Source organism: Sorex fumeus, unplaced genomic scaffold (assembly GCF_029834395.1).
Source record: "Sorex fumeus unplaced genomic scaffold, SorFum_2.1 ptg000003l, whole genome shotgun sequence".
Taxonomy (NCBI): domain Eukaryota; kingdom Metazoa; phylum Chordata; class Mammalia; order Eulipotyphla; family Soricidae; genus Sorex; species Sorex fumeus.
This window is the reverse complement of record NW_026606060.1, coordinates 1,358,087-1,385,015: the sequence shown is the minus strand read 5'-3', so window position 1 is coordinate 1,385,015 and position 26,929 is coordinate 1,358,087. Positions and strand designations below refer to the sequence as shown.

General features: G+C 36.2%; 1 protein-coding gene across 21 annotated transcripts in view; it reads right to left on the bottom strand.

Moving 5' to 3' along the window:
- NRXN1 (neurexin 1) overlaps positions 1-26,929 on the bottom strand; it is a 1,264,827-nt gene that overhangs the window by 196,206 nt on the left and 1,041,692 nt on the right. For all 21 annotated transcript variants that reach the window (XM_056118460.1, XM_056118477.1, XM_056118503.1 and 18 more), the window contains one exon: positions 22,112-22,283. In XM_056118460.1, coding sequence (XP_055974435.1) covers positions 22,112-22,283 — 172 coding nt within the window. The remainder of the gene's footprint in view (positions 1-22,111; positions 22,284-26,929) is intronic.

Sequence of the window (26,929 nt, the reverse complement as noted above, 5' to 3'; positions counted from 1 at the left end):
GAAACAAACAAATAAAACTCCAAAATTCCTCTGCAAAAATATGATCAGTTTATTTTTATCATGGGGGAGGGAGATTTTCTAGATAGTTATGTCAATAATGACAACAAAAGTAGTGAGTTTCAATGTTACCTTGTAATATTAATCTTTTATATAAAAATGAGAACAATTGTTTCCCGATTTTGGCTATTGTGACCCGACCTGATAAGACCCCAAAATGCTGCCTACAGGCAGCACCTTGGGCTGCTTCGTTTTTTAAAAATTTTTTAAAAAATTTTATTGAATCACCATGAGATAGTTACAAGCTTTCGTGTTTGGGTTACAATCACAAAGTGATCAGACACCCATCCCTCCACCAGTGCACATTCCCCACCACCAATATCCCCAGTATACCCCCCTTTCCCACCCTCCCCCTGCCTCTATGGCAGACAATTTTCCCCATACTCTCTCTCTCTCTCTGCTTTTGGGCATTGTTTTGCTATAGCTACTAAGAGGCTATCATGTTTGTTCCTTTATCTACTTTCTGCACAAAGCTCCCATCTCAACCGATTCCTCCAGCCATTGTTTTCTCAGTGATCCCTTCTCTATTCCAGCTGCCTTCTTCCCCTTTGCTCATGAGGCAGGCTTCCAGCTTTGGAGAAATCCACCTATCCCATGTATCTACTATCCTTATGTGTCAGCCTCATGTTATGTTTATGCTCCACAAATGAGTGCAGTCCATCTATGCCTGTCCCTCTCTTTCTGACTCATTTTACTTCGCATGACACTCTCCATGTCTATCCATTTATAAGCAAGTTTATGACTTCATCTCTCCTAACAGCTGCATAGTATTTCATTGTGTAGATGTACCAAAGTTTCTTTAACCAGTCATCTGTTCTAGGGCACTTGGGTTGTTTCCCAATTTTGGCTATTGTGAACAGTGCTGCAATGTACATATAGGAACAGATGTCATTTCTACTGTGCTTTTTTGCATCCTCAGGATATATTCCTAGAAGTGGTATTGTGGGGTCATATGGAAGTTCAATTTCTAGTTTTTGAAGGACTGTCCATATTGTTTTCCAGAAAGGCTGGAGTAGTGGGCATTCCCACCAACAGTGAAAGAGTGTCCCTTTTTCCCCACATCCACACCAGCACTGGTTGCTTTTGTTCTTTTGAATGCGTGTCGGGCTGCTTCTTAAGCTCCTTAATGGTCATGATCCCAGAGACACAAAAACGAATCTTGTAAACCTGCTGCTTGTGGCAGAAATCTCTCCAGAATTAATTATTAAAAATTCAGGATTCCAATATCGTGTGGCCACTATACGTGTGACATCATATGCTATTCATAATTAGCAATAGAAAACAAATAGTCTAACGTTGCCTTTTCGGCAGGTCTGAGCATTGGGGGAAAATTCCAAATAATAGTGGTGAGATTGGTGTCAAAATATTGAATGTAATGAAAGTAGAGAGAAAGAGTGATGCGTAAATTGTCTGCCACACAGGCAGGGGGAGGGTGAGATGGGGGTTTTTGGTGGTGGAGATTGTCACTGGTGAAGGGATGGGTGTTTGATCATTGTATGACTGAGACTTAAATCCAAAAGCTTTGTAACTGTTCTCACAGTTATTCAATAAATAAATTTATAAAACAAAAATTGAGTGACCTGTATCTCTCAAGTCATGTTTGTTTAGCTACTTATCATTGAGGAACAATTCATCCATTTTAAACTTAGTTTCGATGTAAGTTAACCTCTGTGAACTGCTTTCAATAAAGAGTGAAAACACCCAAGCAGAGATGATGAAAGCCTAACCCAACTTGTGCTAAAGCCAGAAGAGTATGAGCTTTATAAGACCCTTGCACTACTTGAGATACAGGACAGAACTTTCCCATGTACAGAGTTGAGACTTCATTATTTATTTTGGGCTGCTTTATACTTGGCAAAATACTTGGTAGAAAGAAATATGAAATTGTTGTCTTTGCTCTTGGCTTCTGTTTTCTACAGTGCCGGGGGCATGCATTGGAGGGACAGCTCAACATTCATTCTCAATGCCACTGTCTTCATCCTTCCTCCTCAGGCTCTAAGTCAACTGTCTCTGGGACAGCCCTACTTCCTCCTTTCTTTCTGCAGACACCTCTGCACCTGATGCCTTAGACCTTAGTCAGCAGTGTTGCTTTAAATGTCTTCTCCAAGAGAATGTAAGTTCCCCGAAAATGTCTTTGATCACTGCTATATCATCAGCTTAAAACCAGGAGCATGAGAAGTTTGAAGATGATATTTTTGAATGGTTCATTCAATGAATCCATCAACTCTTCCTTTCTAAGCAGTTGTTCCCAGTATCCTCAGTCCTTTGCCTTAGTTTGTCCTTTGCCATCCGTGATCTCTTTCCCCTGGACCTCTATGATGCTTATATCACGTCACAGCCTCCTCCTCATACTCCTGTTTGTGAATTCAGACTTTTGCTTCCCTCTCAACCCTGAAAATAGGTATCCACAGTGATGATTACTTTCCCCAAATAGAGTAGAAAAAGAGAAGCAATTCCACAGTAAGATATATAAAGGAAGTCAATTTCCTTCAGGAAAGTTGACACAATCACACTGCTATTTCTAGAATTACAATTCCAGTTTGGATAGGAACATTGACAGTCAAGGAGACCATTGACCTACTAAGCTCCATATTAATTAGGAATTAATTATAATGCCTGTGAGCAGTTTCTTAGAAACATAACACATAACTAACTAGATATACATAAGTATACTATATGTTAGCATCAATCATAGATAAACTTTTAAAAAAGGTGGTACATACTATAATAAGTAGGCACTGAAAGGAGCTTATGCCCAAAGAAATCTATGTAATAATTCACATTCTCCAAAGCTGAAGTATGGATTATTCTGACCTGGAAAGATGAAAGCACAGGAGAAGTCCCAGGTCTGCTACCATAAACCAAATTATATATGTAAACCATAGATTCTTTAAAAACAAACAAAATAAAGGTTTTAGATCACCATGTTTTTTATTCTATGAATAAGGAATTTTATCAGATGAATAAGCAAAAGAATCACATCATAGTATACTACAGCATACTACTATCAAGAAGATACAACCTTTTAAGTACCTTAAACTTTCATAATAATTTAGGTAAATATTATAGTACTTGAAGTACAGGGTGACATAGATTTTACACACACACACACACACACACACACACACACACACACAAAATAAGTACCTTTTAATAGTCCTAAGTGAAAAAAATTTTTTTTAATTTGGCCAGAGAGAAGTTACAGTGGATAGGGTACTGGCTTTGCAACTAACTGACCTGGGTTCAGTCCCTGGAACCTCATATGAACATAGGAGTGGACTCGGAGGAATGGTCCCAAAACAAAAAGATAAATCTAAGTGAAAGAATATTTACTTTGAAGATTTAAAGATTTTTAAATTTTGCTCAGGTTCATAGTTTATAGGCACATCCCATACTGACAAATGACAACAAAATTCAAAGTGTGAAAATGAAATGATGACCATAATAAAATAAAGAAATCTGTCATACTAGATTTCCCATTATAAGTTTCAAAAACCGACTGCACGATATTTAGTAAAGGTTCATCGATTTTGCTCGAGCAGGCCCAGTAACGTCTCCATCGGTAGTAAAGGTACATCAGGAAAATCAGACATAACTGTTTCTATATATGTAGGTATAATAATCAAACTTAAATCTGAAAAATAGGACTCAAAAATATAAATTACCGGTCTTAAACATATGTACATCTCTATTTATCCACATAAATAATATTCCTCTACATTACTTTGGGATCCCCTAAAGAATTGAGGAGCATAAAGAGATATAATAAAACAATTTTTACAAAATTAACACCTTTCTCACATAAAAATATATGAAGAAAATGGGACTGAAGAGGAATACAGAATGCTTAAAGCAGGTAACTAGAAGAGAGGCATAATTGGCCAAACTTTATTAGTATAAACATATACAAACAGAAATCAATGAAAACTAACAAATATAAGGAAAAATTAGAGGAGACTGCTGCCCATATTAGACCTAGTTACCAGTCAGAAAGATGTTGATAATAAGGGGTAGCAAAGTAAATTATGTTATTAATAATACATGAGACTGATGCGCTACCTACTGCGCTAACGAGGCTGGAGTGATAGCACAGCGGGTGGGGCGTTTGCCTTGCACGCAGCCAACATGGCCGACCCGAGTTCGATTCCTCCGCCCCTCTCGGAGAGCCCGGCAAGCTACCGAGAGTATCTCGCCCGCATGGCAGAGCCTGGCAAGCTACCCATGGGGTGCTCGATATGCCAAACACAATAACAAGAAGTCTCATGATGGAGACGTTACTGGGCCCGCTCGAGCAAATCGATGAACAACGGGAGGACCGTGATTGATTGATTGATTGAATAATACATATTAGAAATTTAAGAAGGTAAGTAATTTTCGAATTTGAATTCTGTTAGCGATTGAATTCGATTGCAACCAGGAATCTGTGTGTAAATGAAATCAGTGTGTTTATCACTTCCTGTTCTCTCAGACTTGATGGCAATACTAAAAGCCATACATGGCCAGCTCTAGTCACCCATGTTTCCCCATATGAATACTGCCAATATCACCTTAGTATCATAAAATTTAAAATTGTGCACAACTTTTGAGAGTCGTGGGGAATTTGAATCTTAAAGCAGTCTCCTGTCATAGTATAGATATACTTTAAAATACACACTCTAAGTGAGGGCTGCTGTTTGATGGTCCTTCCTGAATCATTCCATCATTTTTAAGTGTTAGGATCAGAAATTCTCCACTCAGAAGTACCCTATCTCATAAGGACTATTTTACATTTTCATTCTCTTTTGGAATCTGTAAGACCCTCTTTTCCTAAGCTTATTCTCTTCCTTAGCAGAAAGGCTTCATTGTTATCAATATATGTCTCTTTATTCTTTTCCCACTAGACTCACACCTGGTGTCCTATTTCCAGCTCTCATATCTATATTTTGTGTTGTGCATTCATTCATTTCCCATACAATTGAGAACTCGGTAACTGATACTCCTTTCCTTCCAAGATCAACATCAACGTCTTGTAGGACAAAGACGATAGACTTTCTGGCCCTGTTCATGAGGTTTAGCACACTCAGAGATAACCATGAAGTGTGTCTGAATGTTTTCTCATTGAAATAGTATCTTATTTTCACATAAATCAGGGTCTTAATATAACATCTTTATTTCAATGTGTGAAATAAATAAACAAGTCCTGTATCTTTTTGTCAGCACTTTAAAGAATTTTATCCATGCCCTAAAGTTTTCTTTCCAATTCTAACAGTTCATTCTTTCTCAGTAATTTCTAATTCAGTATGAGAAAAACAACTTTAGGAAGAAAGCAGAAAATTTGTAAGTCTACAACTGTACCTCATGGTGTCTCACTAATAAAAATAAATAAATAAAATTTTAAAAAATGATCAGAAAAGGTAAAAAAAAATCACAAAAACAAATCACAAATTTTGTCTTTGAACCAAATACAAATAATATATGATACTACAAATATATAGGACTGGTGTGATAGCACAGCGGGTAGGGCGTTTGCCTTGCATGTGGCCTATCTGGGTTCAATTCCTTCATCCCTCTCAGAGAAACCAGAAAGCTACTAACAGTATCCCGCCTGCATTACAGAGCCTGTCAAGCTACCTGTGGCGTATTCTATATTGCAAAAGCAGTAATGAGTCTCACAATGGAGACATTACTGGTGCCCACTCGAGTAAATCAGTGAACAACAGGAAGACAGTGCTACAGTGCTACGAGAAATACAATCAGGCAAGAAAGGAAACTAAGCATGAATTTGATGAATAATAGATAATTGATTTTAAAAATGCCTTTCTTCAAGGATTAGAAGTAAGTATTTCAAATCTGGTTAAGATGATCGTTCACTGTTCAGCTCAATTTTTCTTAATATCTTAAGTTTTTTAGTTAAAGTATTAATAAGCATGATCACCTGTATAATGAATAACAAAAGTTTATTCTAGTTTCTTCAGGTTAAAAAAATTACAAGTAATTGTCTGTTTTACATGCTTTTGGGGAAATGGACAAACATTCTGGATTGCCAGGGAGTCTTGGCTTATGCCGGCTACATAGGAGTAACCATTCATTGTGATCTTTTCTTTCTCAGAGCTGTGTTTGCATGATAATTTTATGCTCTCTAATTTATAAAACATAGTTGCAATGATTAGATAAATAATGGTTATATCCTGATGGTTATAATCCAAAGAAATTGGCAGGGCCAAGGTACTTGGACAGAAGACAATATAGTTCTTCCTTTGGGAACATCCATTTGACTAAGGTTTATGGTTTGAGACACAGAATGGATTAGAGCTTCCAGCCCTCCTTTGATGAGGCACAGCAGCAGGACCTTAAGTAGCCTGCACTGCACAACCGTACACAGTGGTATGTCTCTGAGTTTGAAGTCTATTTAACATTCTCTTATCGAAGAGTTATTCATTATCAAAGAATTGGAAAATTAGGAAATTTTCCAACAGCCACGGTATATTCCAATCCTCCACGAAGTCTGCCTTAATAATGATACCCCACTTCTGTCCCTAGATTTCTGTAAGTCATATTTCCTACAAAAGTCATTTGGACACCCATTTCCTAACAATATGGTAGTTTGGGGGTATAGAGTAGGTTTGGGGATTCTGAAAATATGGGTCAATAGCACATCTGTGTTCCTAGAAAGATTTCTCTCCATGCATGTGAACTCCAATCTGACAAACAAGATAAGATGAATTTGTTCTCAGAGCAGATTTCCATTAATATAGAGATTAGTGTCTATTCCAATCACAGGTAAAAGGTAAAGGCCCTCCCGTTGATCGTCGATTTGCTCGAGCGGGCCCAGTAACGTCTCCATTGGAGACTTTGTTGTTACTGTGTCTGGCATATCCAATACTCTCGGTAGCTTGCCGGGCTCTCCGAGAGGGGCGGAGGAATCGAACTCGGGTCGGCCATGTTGGCCGCTTGTAAGGCGAACGCCCTACCGCTGTGCTCACAGGTACACAGAACTAAACTACTCAAACTAATGATGGTGAAGCTGATATTTATTGAATAGTTACTACTTATTAGCTGTTTACTAATTTATACATATTTGTAAACTCACAAATCCTGAATATTTACCACAACTTATCTCAAAAGCAAAGTAATATCATTTTCCAAGCTTACAGATCAGGAAACAAGAACAAACATGTAGGAGGATTTACTCAAAACTTACACATCTACTGAAATTAATATTTGGACCCAGAGAATCTGACCACCCTAAACTTTTCTCTTGGCATCCACACTATTCCACTTTTAATTCCACTTGTTTTGAGTCTGGAGAATGAGTCTGGAGTTTGGTAATCTAATGTGTGATCTCTATATACTATTGCAATGTTAGTATATATTAGTATATATATATATATGGATATATATGTGTGTGTGTGTGTGTGTGTGTGTGTGTTGGACAAGGTACTCACTTGTTAATTAAGTAAAGAAAAAGAAGAGAAAAAAGAATAACTAGCTGAGTTGGTGAGCATCATTATGTGTGGCAAAGATCCTTGGGGTCTTTTAGGCCCTCAACAATTGAAAGAGGAGAAGCAATAACCATTTGTATCAGGTTAAAAAATGGTAGGGACCAAGAAGAGGCTTTTCTTTCTTTTTTTATTTTTAGGAGGAGTAAAGGGAAATAATGTGCTATATTCTGAAGTGGGCTTTGTGACCTGTTACGTTGGCAAGTCACATAATCTCTCTGTTGGCTCATGTAGCAAAAGGAGATACAACAGATTAATTTTGAAGTATTCTAAATATTTTGCATGTTAATCAAAAACATATGTGAAATAACTACTATAGTACATGGCAAAAGTGCCCTGCATAGAGGACCAATTAAAGTCATTCTTGCTGATATAAGATCCTACAAAAAGTAGGAAATGACACAAACTCTTTGTAGGATTTGTAGTGAGTTATGATACCTCTTTACCATAATTCATGTGAAACATCTCACTACTCAATTCAGTGGGTTTAACCATAGGGCTGGAGCGATAGCACAGCGGTAGGGCGTTCGCCTTTCAAGCGGCCAATATGGCCGACCCGAGTTTGATTCCTCCACCCCTCTCAGAGAGCCAGGCAAGCTACTGAGAGTATTCGATATGCCAGACACAGTAACAACAAAGTCTCCAATGGAGACGTTACTGGGCCCGCTCGAGCAACGGAAGGGCCTTTACCTTTACCTTTTTAACCATCTAATTTGAATGTGGCTCCTGTAAGCCATAGGTTTAAGTGAACTCTCCAGTGTTCTGCTTCCTGTTCTGACTGCAACCATCCTCTACTTCCTTTCAGCAAAGCAAACCTTTCCATTTGGAAAAAAAAAACATTTTGCTTGCTTCTCCACTAAGCAGAGTGTATACTCGCATCCAACTACTCTGCCAGATAGAGCAATAAAAATGATAAATGAGAGAACTGAAGGCTCTACTTAGACTTTTAAAATATTCCAGCAGAGGTGACCCTGAAAAATTATGATGGCATATTATCAATTAGTTGACACTATCTGGAAAAATGAAGCTAAATGTTCCTCTATTCTGTCCAGTTTTATATCTCATAAATCCAGCACAATACTTAATTGGAAATGCAGATGGTAATATCTAGACAGACTTATGTTAGATATATTCTATTTTGGATTCTCAATGGACATTTTAAGTATTCAGGCTGCAGTATAGATAGTATGTCCAACATAACAAATTACTTTAATATTTAACATCTGAAAAGGTAGTCTGAAAATTTCAGGGATGGGTAGCCAAATTCAGAAAGCTGAAAACAAAATAGACTTTTAAATATTCAAGATGAAAGTCTTTTTTGAGAAATATTCAACCCATGAGGCTAAATTTGACACAAAATAGTCATCATCATAATTTAAATTTTAATACATAGCCTATTTAAAGGCTTCATTTCAAAAGGTTTTCACATTTATTATATCATTTGGTCTTAATTAAGAACTAAAATATTCAATTAGGTTACACCTTTGGATTATTACAGAAATTAATTTATATTCCCTAGTAATAAATGCATATTTAAAATAACCATGTGAACACATGGTTATGTAATTTGTTCACAACAAATGTATGACTTACAAGTTCCACAAAGACATTAAGTATCACTTTTTAAAATTGCACTTTACTGGAATTAGAGCAATAGTACAGGGGGGAGGGCATTTGCCTTGCATGCGGCTGCCAGGGTTTGATTCCCAGCAGCCCATATGGTCCCCTAACACTCCCAGGAGTAATTCCTGAGTGTAGAGCCAGGAGTAACCCCTGAGCATCTCCGGGTGTGACCCAACAAACAAAAAAAGATGTTCTTTACTGGAGTAATGTAACTTAAAATAGAAGATGTTTTTAGATGATAATACCTTAAAATTTCTTTTATAACAAAGTAAACATTAAGGTCCAGAGTGAGGTAAGGGGCTTGTTTTGCATGCAGCAGACCTGGGCTACTTCCTCAGCATCCAGAGGTCCCCGAAGCTCTCTCTCTAATCCCTAAGCACAGTCAGGAGTATATCCTACATATGGCTGGATGTGATGCACCAAATAAAACAAACACCAAAAAGTTATGATAGTAGAGCCCACACACCTTTTGTCTACCTTCCCTCACACTTGACATCTATGGCCAAGTATGAAAACCAATTTGTTAATACTGGTCATATACTATTAACTGAAGGATGAAGAGTATTTGGTGTATCAGTTTCAAACTACTATTCTCTTTGTGTTCCAGAATCCAATTCAGATTTGTACATTGTACTGAAATACTGTTTTCTTGGTGTCCTTGGATCTGTCTTAGTCATGCGACTAGCACTTTTAAAGAGTTACTTATACCTTGGAGGGAATCCTTTCAGACTGTATTAGTTCCCATCAAAAACTTTAGCATTAAGTTCAGCATCTATGGGTGAACTAGAACTTCAGAATGATTAGTTTGAAGTTATGATGGTTATTTTATATTCATTTTCCCTTATAGGATAATGAATTGGATCAGGTAGGGCTGCAGAGACAGAACAGCAGAGAGGGTTTTTGCTTTGCACATGGCCAAACAGGGTTTGATCCTGGTACTCCCATATGGTCCTTCAAACTCCACAAGGAGTGATCTTGGAGTGAAGAACAAGAATTAGGCACTAAGCACTTCTGGGTATGTTTCCAAAGCAAATGGACAAACAAACAAAAGAGGGCAATGGTTTGGTATATCTGTGTAGGAAATAGTTGTTCATATTCCCTTCCATATCTACTCGATCTACCTGCTTAGCTTTTATAGGTGGTACGCATTACTATCAGTATGAATGTCAGAATATTAATTTCACTGTTTAGGTTATAATCCAACACTACCTTAATTTTGTGGATCAAGTTGCCTAGTTCTAGCTAGTGAGTGCTCTTTTTCATATTGAGAGTTGTGATCTTAAGTCATTCCTCTACAACAGAAGTCAATTAATTATTAGCTATACGTGGCTGAATATGTCCCTATACCTACTTTTGTAAATGAAGATTAACTGGAACACAGTCAAGCCCATTAATTTACTTATTGCCTATGGTTGTTTAGGAACTGCAATGACAAAAATGAATAATTGTGATAGCGATCATTTGGCCTACAATGCTGAAAACATTTACTATCTGGATTTTCATAGTTTGTCAAAATTTGCCCTAGATGAGTTTTTTTATTATTATGAATTTATGTAATACCAAAAGCGAAAATTCTCCTTACATTTAAGGCAGTTTATAAAATAGAATTATGAGTTTAGTATTTTCCTAGCAGAATTAAGCTAGATCTTTTGGGAACTAAGGGTTCCCCCAGCAGTGGTGGAGGCTAGGAGATACACAGGGCAGTGCTCTGAGCACCTTCCAGAGCTCACACCCAAACCCAGGGAACCGTGAGGCTTGACACACACTATAACTCTGAGCTTCCTCCCCACCCAAGCCATAACAGTTTTGACCCAAAGGTTTTGTGGAAGAGAAGGGACAAATTATTAGTTCATAGAAAAATTTCAGGAACTTATCAAATTAGGAAAGCAATGAGAACAGAAATAAACAATCTCCCGTGACTTCTTCAATTTCCTTCATTCATACAAAGGGACTTGATTGACTTGTTCTTATAATGATGAAAGATACTTGTTTTTGTCTTAAAGATATCGAATACTATTATTTTATATCATACTTCTAAATCATCAGATTTTTGTTGTTGTTGTTGTTGTTGTTGTTGTTGTTTTTGCTTTTCGGGTCACACCTGGCGATGCACAGGGGTTACAACAGGGTTTGCATTCAGCAATTACTCCTGGCTGGTGCTCAGGGGACCACATGGAATGCTGAGAACCAGATCCCAGCTGGTCGCATGCAAGGCAAACACCCCACCAACTGTACTATCGCTCCAGCCCCAATCCTCAGATTTCTTACCAATATGTTGAGCAACGCTTAGATCTTCAAACCTTGAATGTTGGTTTTATAGATTCTTAAAATGGATCTGTTAGATAATAGCTGGGTACAAGCATGAGCATATTTAGTTGCATAGTTGAACAATGTTGCCACACAATAGCCCCACAAAAACACAAATTGCATCCCTCACAACTTACTATACTCTTTCCGCTCTCTCTTCTCTGCCTTGCCATCTCTACAAATCTGTAGAAAGAGTCTAAAAATTTATTGGACACTGTCTCTTCCGTTTGTTTAATAAGTATTCTTATTATGTAGAACACATATTCTTGAACCAGAACAAGCATTGGGTTAGTGTTCAAATACATTTATTGGAAGGATAACATGTTCTTACAATCATATATATATATATATATATATATATATATATTTTGAGGGGTCACACCTGGAGGTATTCCTGTATCTGCGCTCAGAAATTACTGCTGGTGGTACTGGTGGACCATATGGGATGCTGGGGGGTCGAACCCAGGTGGGTTGCATGCAAGGCAAACACCCTACCCTCTGTATTATCACTCCATCCCCCCTTACAATCATATTTGAGAGCCATTTTTCAAAATTCAATTATAAAAGTTGGAATCTTTTACTCTCTACTACAGAAACTATCGTTCCTGGAAATTAAATAAAGAGTAGCTCCACTACACAGTAGTTATTCCTCCTTTGAGCAGAAGAAAGTTATTACTCATATGTTTATTAAATGATATAATTTCATCTTTTAAAAATCACTACATCCTTGGGAACAGACATAGTACAGTGGTCAGCACTTGCTTTGCAGACCACTAACCCCAGGTGTATCCCAGGCATCCTGTATGGCTACCTGAGCATCGTCAGGGGTCAGTCCTGAGCACAAAGCCTATAAAAGACCCTGAGCACCACCACATGTGACTTCTCACACCCTCCAAATAAATTACAGAAATAAAATAAAATATGACACTACACCCTCAAGATTACACACAGCAAAAATTCTGAATCTTAGGAAATGGGTTTTAAAGACACTGAAGCACAACCCTTAAAATCAGACTCATAACTCATTTGTTTGTGGCAATATAGATTCAATTCTTCCCAAAGGTAAGTTCTCTTACTTCACAAGTATATATAAAGTTCTCATTATCAAATTCTTGTAGGGGTAAATATTTGAAAGGGATTAATAAAATGCATCTCTATCAATGTCTAAAACTGATTAGAATTTGTATTAAATTTTTGTATCCTTTTATTAGGACTTAAATGAATGAAGTTTTAGTGATTTTGTTATTGTGCTACCTCTTAAATAAAGTGTCATTGTTTACTAAAAATAAAATATCTACTACCATATTAATTCTCAACTTATAAAGTAGGTAATTGACAAAAATTTTAAGAAGAACATGAAAATACTAAGTTCATCTATAAATACTGACATTAATAATGGGGAAGAAAAAACCATTAATATGATTTCAAAAATTGCTTCACAATACATAAAACACATTAGTGTCTTTCTAGACATATAATAAATATATAAGCATCCCTGGGGAAATTAGTGTGAAGCTTTTGAAAATAAGAAAGGAATTGGTGTATTTGAGGAAGAATTAAGTAAAATTCTACTGAATGAATTGAGAAAATGACACAAATGCAGGTCATGACAAACCCCATCATAAAAGGATGTTTCTGAATAATAATCAAGTCATGACAACATTAATACAAAGCCAAAAATCTTATTAAAATAAGCTAAAAGCTTGACAAAGCTATTTGAAGTTCTCTGAAAGCCTAGTATCCTTTAAAATGGCAGTTTTTTGACCTTCAATATTCAGTTATTTCTTCAATAACTTTTCTATGCAACTTGCTAATTTTTGCATTTATAACTGCAAAGAAATGCTGGTATCTGGTGTGTCTGGCATAAGTAATCCAGACATGTAACTAGTAACAAAACCCTCTATAAACTAAGTTATCTAATAAACTATGTGTGTTTCCTTACATAAAGTTATTCCATTCTTTCATTCACAAGATCATTTTCAGATATGAGGAAAGCGCCTAGCACTGTAGCACTGTCCTCCCATTTTTCATCGATTTGCTTAAGTGGGCACCAGTAACATCTCCATTGTTACTGTTTTTGGCATTTCGAATAAGCCAGGCTCTGCCGTGTGGGCAGGATGCTCTTGGTAGCTTACTGGGCTCTCCAAGAGGGAAGGAGGAATCACCCCAGGTTGGCCGTGTGCAAGGCAAACTCCCTACCCGCTGTGCTATTGCTCCAGAAAACAAATTGCAGAATGGAAACGATAATAGAGAACAAGATAAGGGGGAAATTGGAAATCAAAAATATTTGTTCATTTCTACAATGTTTTTGTGCCTTTTAGTATAAGACACATGCTTTAGCATAGTTATATGTAACACACATTTCTTAATTGAATTTAAGGGTGGTTTCTAAGTGGCAACATTCAAAAAAATGAAGGGGGGGCAAAATAAATACTGGCAAAAAGGGGGAAATTTCTTTAAATTTCAAGTTTAAAAAAGTAAAGTTTTTAATTTTTTCTTTTGGGGTTGGAGAGACAGTACAGGAATTAAGGCACGTGACTTGCAAGATCACTACTTATGACCCCCAAACACCACCAGGAATGATCCCTGAGCCCAGAGCCAGAAGTGATCCCCGAGCATCACCACGAGAGATCCCTGAACAGAGAGCCAGGAGACAGCCCTGAGCTCTACTGGGTATGGCACCCAAACCATAAATAAACAAATAAATAAATAAATAAACAAACTGAAATTTAATAAGAAAACAAATTTTTAGTTTATTAAATACCACAGACTATAAATAAAGTATTATTTTGAATGAAATTTAGCTTCAAACAAAAAGGGACTCCATAGATTGCACCTAATAGCCAATGTTATAGGATCAAAATGAAGTGACTTCTTATCAGAAATCAAGATTTAATAATAAAGTGACCTCCATCATGTTGGCTCTGGTACTGACGGGACTGACTTTAGTTACAAAAATGATAGAAAAAATAGTGGAGAAATGAGCCTTGACTTATACTCATAATTTACAAATACTAATTACCTGACTACATGTGTAGCTTGAGAAAATCATTGAATTCATTGGTTAAAAATAAGTATTTAAAAGTATATTAGTTTTCAGATAATATTTAACCATGTTCTCAAAATAAAATGAGTTTAACTTGAACTGAGCATTTAGGATTATCTCTTTTGAGAAAATGATCAATTTGTACTGAGAGTCAGGCCCACGTGCTATTGAGCAGAATACTGTTGGTGGTAGATATTTTAGCCCCATTGCAAGATAAACTTTATGGAAGTCACTGATAGTTCTAAATGGCACTTCTTGTTTGGTAGAAAGCATTTAAACCCCCCATAAAAATATATCAAAAATAAAAGAAAGAAACAAAAATGTCAACTTATCGATCATCTATAATAAATTGCTTTAATAAATAAATATTCAGTCTTGATGATATCACCTTTGTGGTACTCGGGAAAATAATCTTACATAAAATATCTGGTTTATTTTTAGTCAGTCTGTGGAGTCTTAAAGCATACTGAAGCCCCCAAACTCTCCAAGAAAGTTGCTCTTTATCATAAAATTAAAAATCCTTAAGTGATTGCTCTATAAGTGCAAGAGTATTGATATTAAAAGATATTTTGATATTAAAACAAAAAACAGGTCATTATGAATACATAAAAATGAGCAAGAAATTGATGAATAACTAATTTTTCCCATCTCTTTGAATATAATTTCTCTGAAGCTAAGCATTCTGGGCAGATATACGTAATATACTTCTCAGTGGGTTGGAGCGATAGCACAGTGGTAGGGTGTTTGCCTTGTGCACAGCCAGTCCGGCCAAGCCAGGTTTGATTCCTCCGCTCCTCTCGGAGAGCCCGGCAAGCTACCGAGAGTATCTCGCCCAGACGGCAAAGCCTGGCAAGCTACCGTGACGTATTCAATATGCCAAACACAGTAACAACAAGTCTCAAAGTGGAGACATTACTGGGCTCGCTCAAGCAAATAGATAGACAATGGGAGGACAGTGACAGTGACTCCTCAATAATGAGGTAATCATTAAGAAAATTCCCAAGATGTCCCAGAAAACCTGAATACCATGAAAAAAGATGATCACAACAAGAGAAGCCAGAGTTTGTCACTAGTACTCTCTAAAACTTCTATGACATTTGAAAATTTTGATTTCTCATAGTATGAAAATTTTATTTTGGAAAACTTGGATTTCAAATGTGAAATGAATTTCCAAAAAAGCCAAACATTTATATATCCCACTAAACATTTATCTAGCAAACACATTTTGTTATGTTATGTTTTTTTTCTTTCTAAAATCATGAACCAGTATAGTGGGTAGGGTGCTGGTCTTGGATATAGTTGACCCAAATTCAAGTTTTAGCATCACACATGGTCCCCTGAGCCCTTCCAGAGGTGATTCCTGAGCTCTAAGTCCAGAGCACCCGCTAGGCTGGCTCCAAAACCAAAACCATATGAACATACTAAAAAAACATGAGTAGAAGAACAATTTTTCAAGTGGAAGTGGATAAGGATTAGCAAATAGTTATTAAAGTAACAATGCATGTTAAATACACTCTGAAAAATTAGTCATTTTGATCGGTTTCCTGGGCTTGAGTGATAGCACAGCGAGTAGGGTGTATGCCTTGCAAGCAGCAAACATGTCCGGCCCGAGTCTGATTCCTCCAGCCCTCTTGGAGAGCCCCGCAAGCTACTGAGAGTATCTCACCCACACGCCAATGCCTGGCAAGCTGCCCGTGACGTATTCAATATGCCAAACACAGTAACAACAAGTCTCATGATGGGGATGTTACCGGGCCCGCTTGAGCAAATCGATGAACAACGGGAGGACAGTGATACAGTGATTGGTTTCCATTTTGGTTTTGGATTGGAGGAAACTCTCAGGGAAAGTGCATGGTATCTAAGGGCTCATGCCAGGGGCCAGTTGTGGTGCAGTTTGTGTCCAAAGTACTGACAGTTACCTGGGTTACATGTGATCATTTGTGAGGCAGGGGGCAGGTGATCCTGGGGATCAAACTTGGGACTTTGTACAGCAAAGTATGCATCCCAGGTGTATGAGGATATATCTCTTAGGCCCTCAAACTGGTAATTTTATTAGAGTGTCAAATCTTCTATATAGAAGTACCAGTTTCTATTAGACAGTCATACAGTCCCTACTTTACCTTTGTATGAGGGAAAACACATACACACACACAACCACAAACAAGTAACATTTTCAATTGTTACAAACAAAAAAATCTAAAGATTAAATGGCTCAAATAGATACTTAACACTTGTTAGTGACTTGACTTGAGAAATCAATCAGTTAATCTGTAGTAGTACATAGAATTTAAGAAACAATCATCACTCTGATTTTTCTTAGTCCTCTAACAGTTGATGTAACTTTTTAAAGAAGTAACAATCAAGATTTAGATATAGTATCTATAAGATCTTTGAGCCAAAAAAATTAGTTATTCCATTTTCTTAGTATTTTGCAAAAAAGTATTTATCTAGTTTTTTCTCTAAGCTATTTACCTTCCTTCAAGTCTTTCCATATCTAAAGAGTTTACTTCAGGGTTGAATACATAGAGCAGTAGGTATGATACTTGCCTTACTCACAGTCAACCCAGTTTTGATTCCCAGTACTCCATTTAGTGCCCCAATGGCCAAAAAAAAAAAAAACCAGAAAACAAAAACAGAATGACTCTCTTCAGACCACCTTTTTCCCCTTTCTTTTAAACTGCAATAACAATTTACTGTTTAGTACAAACAGTACCAAAATAGTAATGGTATTACACATTTTTACTTAATTTATTTTGACATTAGTGGATTTTCTCCTTGCCTCCTAAACTAAATTCACAGTAAGACAGCAGCCTTATACTTCTCTGTGCTTTGAATGGCTCTTCTTTCATTCGTTTGTTTACCATGTCTTATAATTATTTCTGCAATCAACTTTGTTTTCTCACACCCATGTTTCTATTCCAGGACTTTATTTTTTGACACTTGGATTGTTTTAATACTTTCCTAACTATGTTCTGTCTGAATTTCTTCCTGTTATTTCTATAAAAAATGGATGCCAAACTCTAAGTGGAAGTGTAGTTTATAAAGACTCCAAATAAGTTTCCTGTTTTATAAAATGCTAGACTACTTAATTTCAGAATAACATCTTTTTTTCTAGAAACTATTTTTCTCTTTTATCTCTTGTGTTAAAAATTGCCAAATATGATAGGCTTTTTTATATTTGTGTGTGTGTGTGTGTGTGAGAGAGAGAGAGATAGAGAGAGAGAGAGAGAGAGACAGAGAGAGAGAAAGTATGGCTGTGTATTTACTAGTGTGTGTATATAAGTATGTATGTTTTTGGATTTGGGGCCACACCATGCAGTGTTCAAGGATACCTTCTGGCTTGATATGCTGGTAGAGTTTGGGGAACCATATGGTGTAGGTGATGGGACCCTGCTTCCTTCATGCAAGGTGTGTCCTCTAGCATACCATACCATCTCTCTGTGAAATTTTATATTAAATTTAAAAATCTGTAGTATACCTTTTGTTTTGGGGGTCACACTCTGTGGAGTTCATGATCCGAGCCTGAACTGGGCTTAGGGGCCATGCCTACCATGCTTGAAGGACAATCTGAAGTGCCTGGATTTGAACCAGGGTCATGAGACCTTAAAAGTTGGATTTTCTTTCTAGCACAATCTGGAAGGCTCTTTACTTATCTCAGTAACCTAAGTTTAAGCCAAATAGGCTTAAGTTTAAGTTCCTTTAATAGAATCAACATACTTAAAATACTTGTTGAGTTAATGTATTAACTTGATGGGGATAAAATGAATATGTGACCTGATATAGAATATAGGATACATCTGTTTTGGCAAAAAAACAGATACTGCTGGGAAAAAAAGCCCAAAGGCTTATCAGGAACGATATTTTTGTCTGGGAGACTAAAATAATGTTAGAACTTGTGGGTTAACATTATAACTAGAAAGTCTATTTTTGTTGCGAGCGAAAATTTTGCTACATAACTACAATTAGGGAAAAATCAGAGATTAATGAAGCATTCTATTCTAGATCTTTAACTGATAAGCACCAAAAATGGCTTTCTAAACATAAAATGGTTTGCAAAATATTTCTATACATTATCCCATGCACAGAAAATAATGGAAACTGGGCCTAGCATTTAGAAAATTTAATATTTATTCTAAGATTAGAATTGTTGACTTTAAGAGTATTTTATACACTCCATAACAACATAAAATCTACATCTACTGATTAGTTTCTCTATGAAGGTCTTCCAGACAATTATAGAATAGTATCATTGGTCAATCTTTAGTTGCTTTGCCTTATAGCATTGTTATCAGATGAATTGCTTCATATAAAAGCACTTACTAAAAGTCCTATAATGAAAGGTTAAGTGCTGAATTTAATTACTAATTTCAACACTTATCAATATAAGCAACACAGGCAAATTTAAAAGGGACTGAATATAGTCTTTCTGTAGGTTTCCAATTCTCTGATTACGGAACTTGTTGGTAAAAGCATTAGTCCAGCTGTTTTTCTAATGAATGATAATCAGAAAAGTATTTAAACAATAAGAATAGAAATACCATATTAAATTAATGTAAAAGAGTTATGCTAGATATTTCCATTATAGATGCAAAACCACTTTGTTCTAAAAGCTTTAATCTAGAAAACATAGACTTTTCAAATTTTTATTCATTCTTCATAACATTCGTATGAATGAAGCTCACAGAGAAAAATGACATTGGGAATTTCTTGGCTTATTTCCTGCCTCAATATCATGCTGAAATGCTACACAGACCAGATGATTAATAAAATGCTTGATAGCAACAAATTCTCCTGTGATTTACACTCACTACTCATTAACTTGTTATATGTATATACTGAAATGCTTCAGATACACATTAATTTTCCTGAGGACAAACTTTTCACCCTTCTTTGTATCCTTAAAAACAACTGAGGTCTATTTATTCTTCGTTTATTAATATTATCTAAACTATCTTTGCTGAAAGGATGCCTAGAATCCTGGAGTTAATATACAAGTTTGTATCTAAAATAATTATTTTCAAAGGTTTGAACTTTGATTTTAACATATCTTATGTATATTTTTTATTCTGAGCATTCATTGAATGGATATATCATATACTATACATATTAAACAAATATTAGATTAAAAATTCAAATACTCATTGAATTAATTCTGTGTCTGTCTTTACTACTAATATGAAAATTGATCTTTAGATATCCCTGAACTAGAGCTCAATGTCTTCTATGAACTATAGCTATTGCCTTGCTACAGAGTAAGAGCACAACTAAGGGACTGTTAAGCTATATACATATATATGTACAAATATATATACACAAAGAAAAAACTTAAAAATAGAAAATATTTATATAATTGTAATAATGCACTGGGGAGTTTGATTCCAGTTATCTGAGCTTAGGAAATACACACTATATTTATAATTTAGAAGCATTTATTAATATTAGTCTAATAAAATCTAGATATTTTAAAGTTAGCTTAACTAAAAGTTTTTTAACTAACTTGACAATAGACTTCTTTTCTCTGGTTGGTCAGCATTAACATTCTCTAGATTGAAGTTGTGAAAGATACCAGTGTGGTAACTGTGATTTTTCAGGATAAAATGAGGAAACTAAGATAATTTTTAAAAATTAAGAGGTGGAACCAATCTAGTTTTCAAGTAAGTCTTCAAGAAGTTATTGTCATACCAGAATGCATAGTTCCATATGTTCAGATCCACTATTCACAAATGACAGCATCTCAGGGCAAGTTTTTGGCCTAAATCTACTTTATCTTTCAGAGAGTCAATGCACTGACATCACAGTAAACTGACTGATCAGTATTTTGGGGAATTCAGCAATTTATTTTTCTGTAATTCCATTGACAGTATAATTATTAAGGGAATGCATTTCTACTGGGATTTCAGTGAAAACAATAAGGGATTGGCAGGAGCAATATAAGACTCTGTGCATAGTTAAATGACTTTCTCTACAGATCTTCCTTTTCTTCATCAAATTATAGCTGATAAAGAAAGATATACTCCTAGTCACTGTGCAAAATCAAGGTAATTCCTAGCACATCAAGTCAGAAAATATTTATTGACTACTATTTGTTTGTATTATGATTGGTCTCCAATGGAGACGTTACTGGGCCTGCTCGAGCAAATCGATGATCAACGGGAGGGCTTTTACCTTTTACCTTTACCTTACTGGTAAAATTATTAACAGGTTTCTGAATTTTGTCACTAAGTTTTTTTGATTTTAATTCACTAAATATTTGTAGAGTTCCAACTTTACAGAATACATATGAAATGAAACTGAGAGATGTAGGATTTTCTAAATCCGAAAGGATTGCAGAGATCATAATCATTTCTTCCCATGACCGTGTTAGGTCCAAAGAAAGTTTTCATTTGATAAGTGTGATATTTTTTAAAATTATTTTTTTCAATAAATGAATCCTTATGAGTATTTTATAATATTTATATTGTTTTCATGTGGTTGGTTTTTGTTTTGGGATCACACCCAGCTGTGCTCAGGGCTTACTCCTAGCTCTGCACTCAGGGATCACTCTTGGCAGTGCTTGAGGGATCAGATGTGATGTTGGGGATTGAACCCAGGGCAGATGCATGCAAGGAAAATGACCTATCTGCTCTACTTCCCCTTCTTTTAAATCTTTACAATTAATCTAATGTGTTTTGTGTTCAAAATGAATAATTCTTTGTATACTCTTATACTATGCTATATATAAATCTGTTGTATAAAAAAGATGTAAATAAAAGGGGAGCTGAAAGAAATGAGACTGATTTATTTCGCCTTTATATGAAAATATAGACTATATTAATTGCAGTAGAACCCCTTGGTACTTTTATTTATATTTTACTTAAAAATACATTGTTTAAGCATTGGTAATATATGTAAAATCATCATACATTGGTTTAAATTTCTAACCTAACATCTCTTCAAATGTAGTACCAATAACTACATAAACTCATTAACAAATAATCCGATCAATCTAAATTTATGCTATAGACTAAAATGAGTAAACTAGTTGTCTGTCACAGAATCTTCATGAAACACATGGTAATATGTGAGTGAAAACAAACATCATTTGTTTTCTTGTTTGTAACTGCTGGACTTGGTGCTGCAGCTAGTTTCTCTACTTTTTCTGTCTCCTGCATCTTTCAGGAATCCCAGTTAAATACCACCATCGGAAGAACTATCAGGTCTGATATACTTTCAGAGATAAGTGTTACAATAATCCCTCTTTTCCTTCTAAATTTTAACGTTGTTACTTTTGACAAAGCCTTTCCTTTGTTCCAATACAAGGATTCAGTAAAAAGAGCTCTGACATGTTGTGCCTTTTTATATGTGCATTTTTCTGCTTCCACTGATGCCCCACATTTTGCAAATGCTAACGTGTGCCTTCAAGTTGTCCTCCATCGTGCCATTTGCACAAGCATATTCAAACTCTTTAGGACAGCTTTACATTCACATGACTCTAATGTCCAAAAAGAAAAACACCATGACTTCTCAGATAACCCACAATTTTGTGAAACGGACGCAAAACTGTGCTTGGTTTTCCAGTTTTTCCTAAAAATCCTCCCCGGATACATATTCACTGGCTTACCTGCAGGGTAGCGCTCGATCACTGGCAAGCTGTCCACCTGTAACGTGGCATTGCCACCACTCCTCGTGAAACGAACTACATGGTACTTCCCATCGTTAATGATTGTACTGGACTCTTCAATGGCGATGTCATCAGTCCCAACATTAAATTTAACTCCAATCTTTCCTTGGTGCTGGAAAGAGGAAGAGATAAATGGTCATTGGACTGGGCACCCTAGGAGTCAGTTAGCACCCATCAGGATTTATGGGCAAAGAATCCCCCAGTCGAAAAACAGGCTTTGATAATAGCCGATTTCATCCCATTTTACTTCTGAAAATTTCATGTCATACATGCAAGATTCTTGCCAGTTAGGTCAATCAAAAGCTTTTCTTCCATGGGTAATTGATATATCAAAAGATAGACTTTCAAAAGAATAGAGCCACCTTCTTTTCAGAGACAATTCATGCACAGCTGCTTATGTGAAGAGACAAATCTCCACGTCTCTTTCCATTTTACAAGAACAAAAAAGAAAGGCATGGGATTATTCCATTTAATAACTGATGAAATCAGCACAATAATGGCTGTTTAGAGTTAATTGACAAATGTTCACAATATAAAATCTGTTGGAAAGGATCTGGGCATATGGATTGACTTTAATGAGGCCCTTTTCAAAGTCATTCACACATACAATAATCAAATGCTAAGAGCAGCACATGAATTCCATCTCTTTATTTTTTAAACTATGATCCCTATGACAGGGAAGTTAAAATACTACTCAAGGTCGCATAACTTTAATAGAGTACCAGAACTAAAATTCAGTCTTCTTATTTGTAGTTTATATTGAAGTTAGGATGAAACTAAGCAACAAGTATTGAAAATGCGCGCTCTCTCTCAATCACGGAAAGGATCAGTACACATTATTCTACATGCAAAACTTGTTGTTGTTAACTTTAGAATTTTATAAGCAAGGTGCCCCAAAGAAGCATTTGCTGATGTCCTTTGCCTCTGAGATGTTATTCTTGAGCAGCAGGACTGTCAACTCTACAGAAGCTCGGCTGATTTGGAAAATCGCCCTTAATCAGCAGCAAAGAATAACTGCCCTGCGGGCCATTGTCAGAGCTCATAACCTCAAACTGTCTGGGGCTCACCTCTCATCAAACCTCGCTTGATAGGAACAACATGGGGGAAGAAGGGTTTAAAGGGCACACAGTGGAAACATTCTCGGAGAAAACTTCAGTTAGCATATTTGAAAAAAAAAAAACAACACCTGAAGATTTGACCCATGTTCTCTTGGCTTCATGCAGGACTTTTACCACTGACAAAGGCAACAAGAGAACTGAGTTATTACAGTTATTACAAGAATTTGTGAATCAAACTGCATTATTTGATGAAAAATACCTGAGGATTCCTTTTGAGAGATTACTTATTGTCTGCTTACTGCAAACACTGTAAATGTTTCCATTTTCCACCCCCCTACCTGCTTTTTTGATCATAAATGAGTTTTTGCTTATAATAAGCAGTGCTTAGATGTTTTGCAGTTTGTTTTAGGCTTGAGGGATATCATGACTTAAAATTATACTTTCATTAGACTTTAAGATATTGATTTATTCAAGATTTTTCCTACCATATTTCTCAAGAGTTTTATTTTTGAGTACATGTCAACATAAGGCATATTAATCATTACATAATGATTCAGATGACAAAAAAACAGGATTTCAATAATAATTGAATTTTTATCCATGTACTGGTGTAAATTTCTATTTTTTCAGCATGGTCTTCTGTGTGATTATTTATGCCTTCATTTTTACAAAACATATTTTTGTAGTATAATGTAATATTTATATTATGTGTACATATATTTAAAATGTAGGATAAAATTCAAAGAAACATAATTGATTATTTGAGGTTTCTTGTTATCTTTATTTGAATAAATATAGTTATAGTTTTCTTAGCATATTGGAGTTTCTCATAAGGCCCCAATGAGAGCTATACTAGTTCATCTCCATTTGACAGCATAAACTAAAGAAACAGAGTGATTAAGTAACTTGATTAATTTTTTGCAAGTAGAGAAAAAACTATGATTCAAATGCAGGCAGTCTGGTTCCAGAGTTTATGCTCCTAATCATTATATTAGGTTGAATTTTAGAAATATTGGATAATCCACTAACTATGGTTTATAATTTTGTTAAATGTAATCTTTCCTGTCTTCATTTTCTCTCCCTCTCTGGAGTATGCGAACTGTGACACCTTGCACTATGCTTTGCAAATTGTACATATTTGGCAATCAATCATTATCCTTTCAACAATTTTTTTTTGCTCTTTCGGTCACACCCGGCGATGCTCAGTGGTTACTCCTGGCTCTGTACTCAGGAATTACTCCTGGCGGTGCTCGGGGGATCATATGGGATGCTGGGAATCGAACCCGGGTCGGCTGCGTGCAAGGCAAATGCTCCACCCGCTGTGCTGTTGCTCCAGCCCCGTCCTTTGAACAATTTTATGAAGTATAGTGCCCAATGTAATACAGATATAAAAAGATGTTAAATGATTAAAATGTACTCATTTGTCTCAGTTTCAGCTGACCTCTTAAGATGACAGTAAATTTGAAAAAAAATTGAGAAAACTCTGTTACAGAATGAGATGCAGAATTGCCTAATCTAGCCTTATAAAAGAGAGTAGTAAAAGATTCTTCTGGAACCCCTGATTGATATCCTTTCTTCTAGCTCACTGAAAAGTCAAGAAAGCCAAGAGGAAATGAATAATTTAAAAAGCACCTCTGGAAAGAACTGGGATGTAGCAGAATGGGACTTGGGTGCACGTTCAAAATTGAAGATCCCTTTTACATGATCTCAAATGTGAGAGGGGAAAGGCATGTCAACGGAGCAGCATAGAAAGTTGTATTCTGTGTACCGGAAGTTGGCAGCTGTAGTTGGGGTAGTTGGGAAATACATTTGACTCTCTTGCCTGGGAAATCATCATGGAGGGAGACAGTGATGCGTTGGTGGCAGGTCACCAGAGAGCACTTACGGATATAACTTGTTATAAATAGATACAAGCTAGATAGTAGGCTAGAAAGAGAACACAGAGTTGCTTGGATCTTGTACTGATCTACCCATGGGGTGAGGGGTGGTGAGTGCCGCAGACCCCTCAACAGAAAGAGCCCGACGGTGTAAGAGGATGCGCCAGGGCAGAGGCAGACATCCTACTATGACTGCAAGAGGAGTCTTGCACTCCTCTTGCACTAATCTACCTTAGAAGAGACAGAGGTTAAGAAAGAAAATCCATGAGAGCAGATTTAAAATATTAAGGAGCTCATCAAACATGCCCACCTAAATGTGCCTCTTGAGTTTTTAAGCAAATGCTAAGTGCAGTTAGATGCTACTGCTACATTAACCAATCAACACGGTCTCTGTCCTGTACTTCTGTTCCTTCTCCTGCTTCATTCCTGGCAACATTAGGGAGGAGGAAGAGAATAGAACATGACAGAAACATAGAACCCTGAGCTACCTCCTTCCTTATACCTAGTACAAGTGGCAGCCCAAGGCAATAGCAGGTGGGGTAAAGAGCTGCCATATTGTATTTTTTATTATTATATGTCTTGGTTTGGTGCCTATTCCCAATGATACTCAGGGCTTAAACTGGGCTCTGAGCTCAGGGATGACTCCTAGTGGCTCTTAGGATACCATATGTTATACAGTGACATAACTGGGCTGACCACATGTAAGGAAAGTAGCTGAACCCCTGTACTATCTCCCTAGTCTGGTATTTTTGATGATGATGATGATGATGATGATGATGATGATGATGATGATGGAATTGACTATTAATCATTTCTAATATCTCAAAGCAATCAGATTAACTCACTATTTCTCACTCTACACCAGTGAACACCAAAGTGGCATTGCAATACTATTTCTTCTCAAAATTCACCCCTACCACGCTGACAAGCTAGACAGGATAGCAACTCATTTCAATTATATAAACAATAAAACTTGTTAAAATGTCTTGCCAATAGATAATTACAACTTAAAAGATTTCATTTCAAATTCTTATTCTCTGGGATTAAATGTGATTGTCTCCAGCAAATTCTCATGAATATTGCATTAGCAAAACCAGCAGTAATTTCACCGGACATGCACTTATCTTTCAACACTGTATCTTCCTTGGAATGGATAACTGGCTCACACCATAATTTCAAAAATCTATTATGAGAGTATCAGTAACGAGGCATTTATAATTTAATGAAGTCTTTCCATGGATTCATTAAATAAATAGTGACAAAGGTAATCACTGATTTTTTTTTAGTAAAAGCTCATTTCTGAGTAAAGATTATTTTATTAAACCAAGTTAAAAGGAAATATCATTAAAGAAGGCACTGAGAAGAAAGCTGAATGTTCTGGCAGGTGGCGACAGGAATGAACTGTTTAATTCCATATGCAATCACATATTCATTTGAAAAATATATTTGTTCTAAGATTAAGATTTCATGGTGTCCTCAAAGTCTTGACATCTTTGTACAATATGTTTCTGGGTTATAGATGCAGATGTATAGAATAGATGAAGTGGACACTGAGTATCCCACACAAGGGGAAAATGTGCTCTCATTAAAATAGCATATTAATTAACAACAGTGGGTTGGGGGTGGGAAATACGATCCATAGATTTTAGATTATTTTAGATTATGGATCCATAGATCCATAGACAAAACAATACTATATTGCAAAAGGACAAAGAAATTGCAATCCATCTCCTTCTCTCCACTGGGAATGGAGTTACTTGCTTTATAGGTTAGAGCCTTTGTCAGCTTAATAGAAAATTTGACATTGTCTTCAACTTCACTCC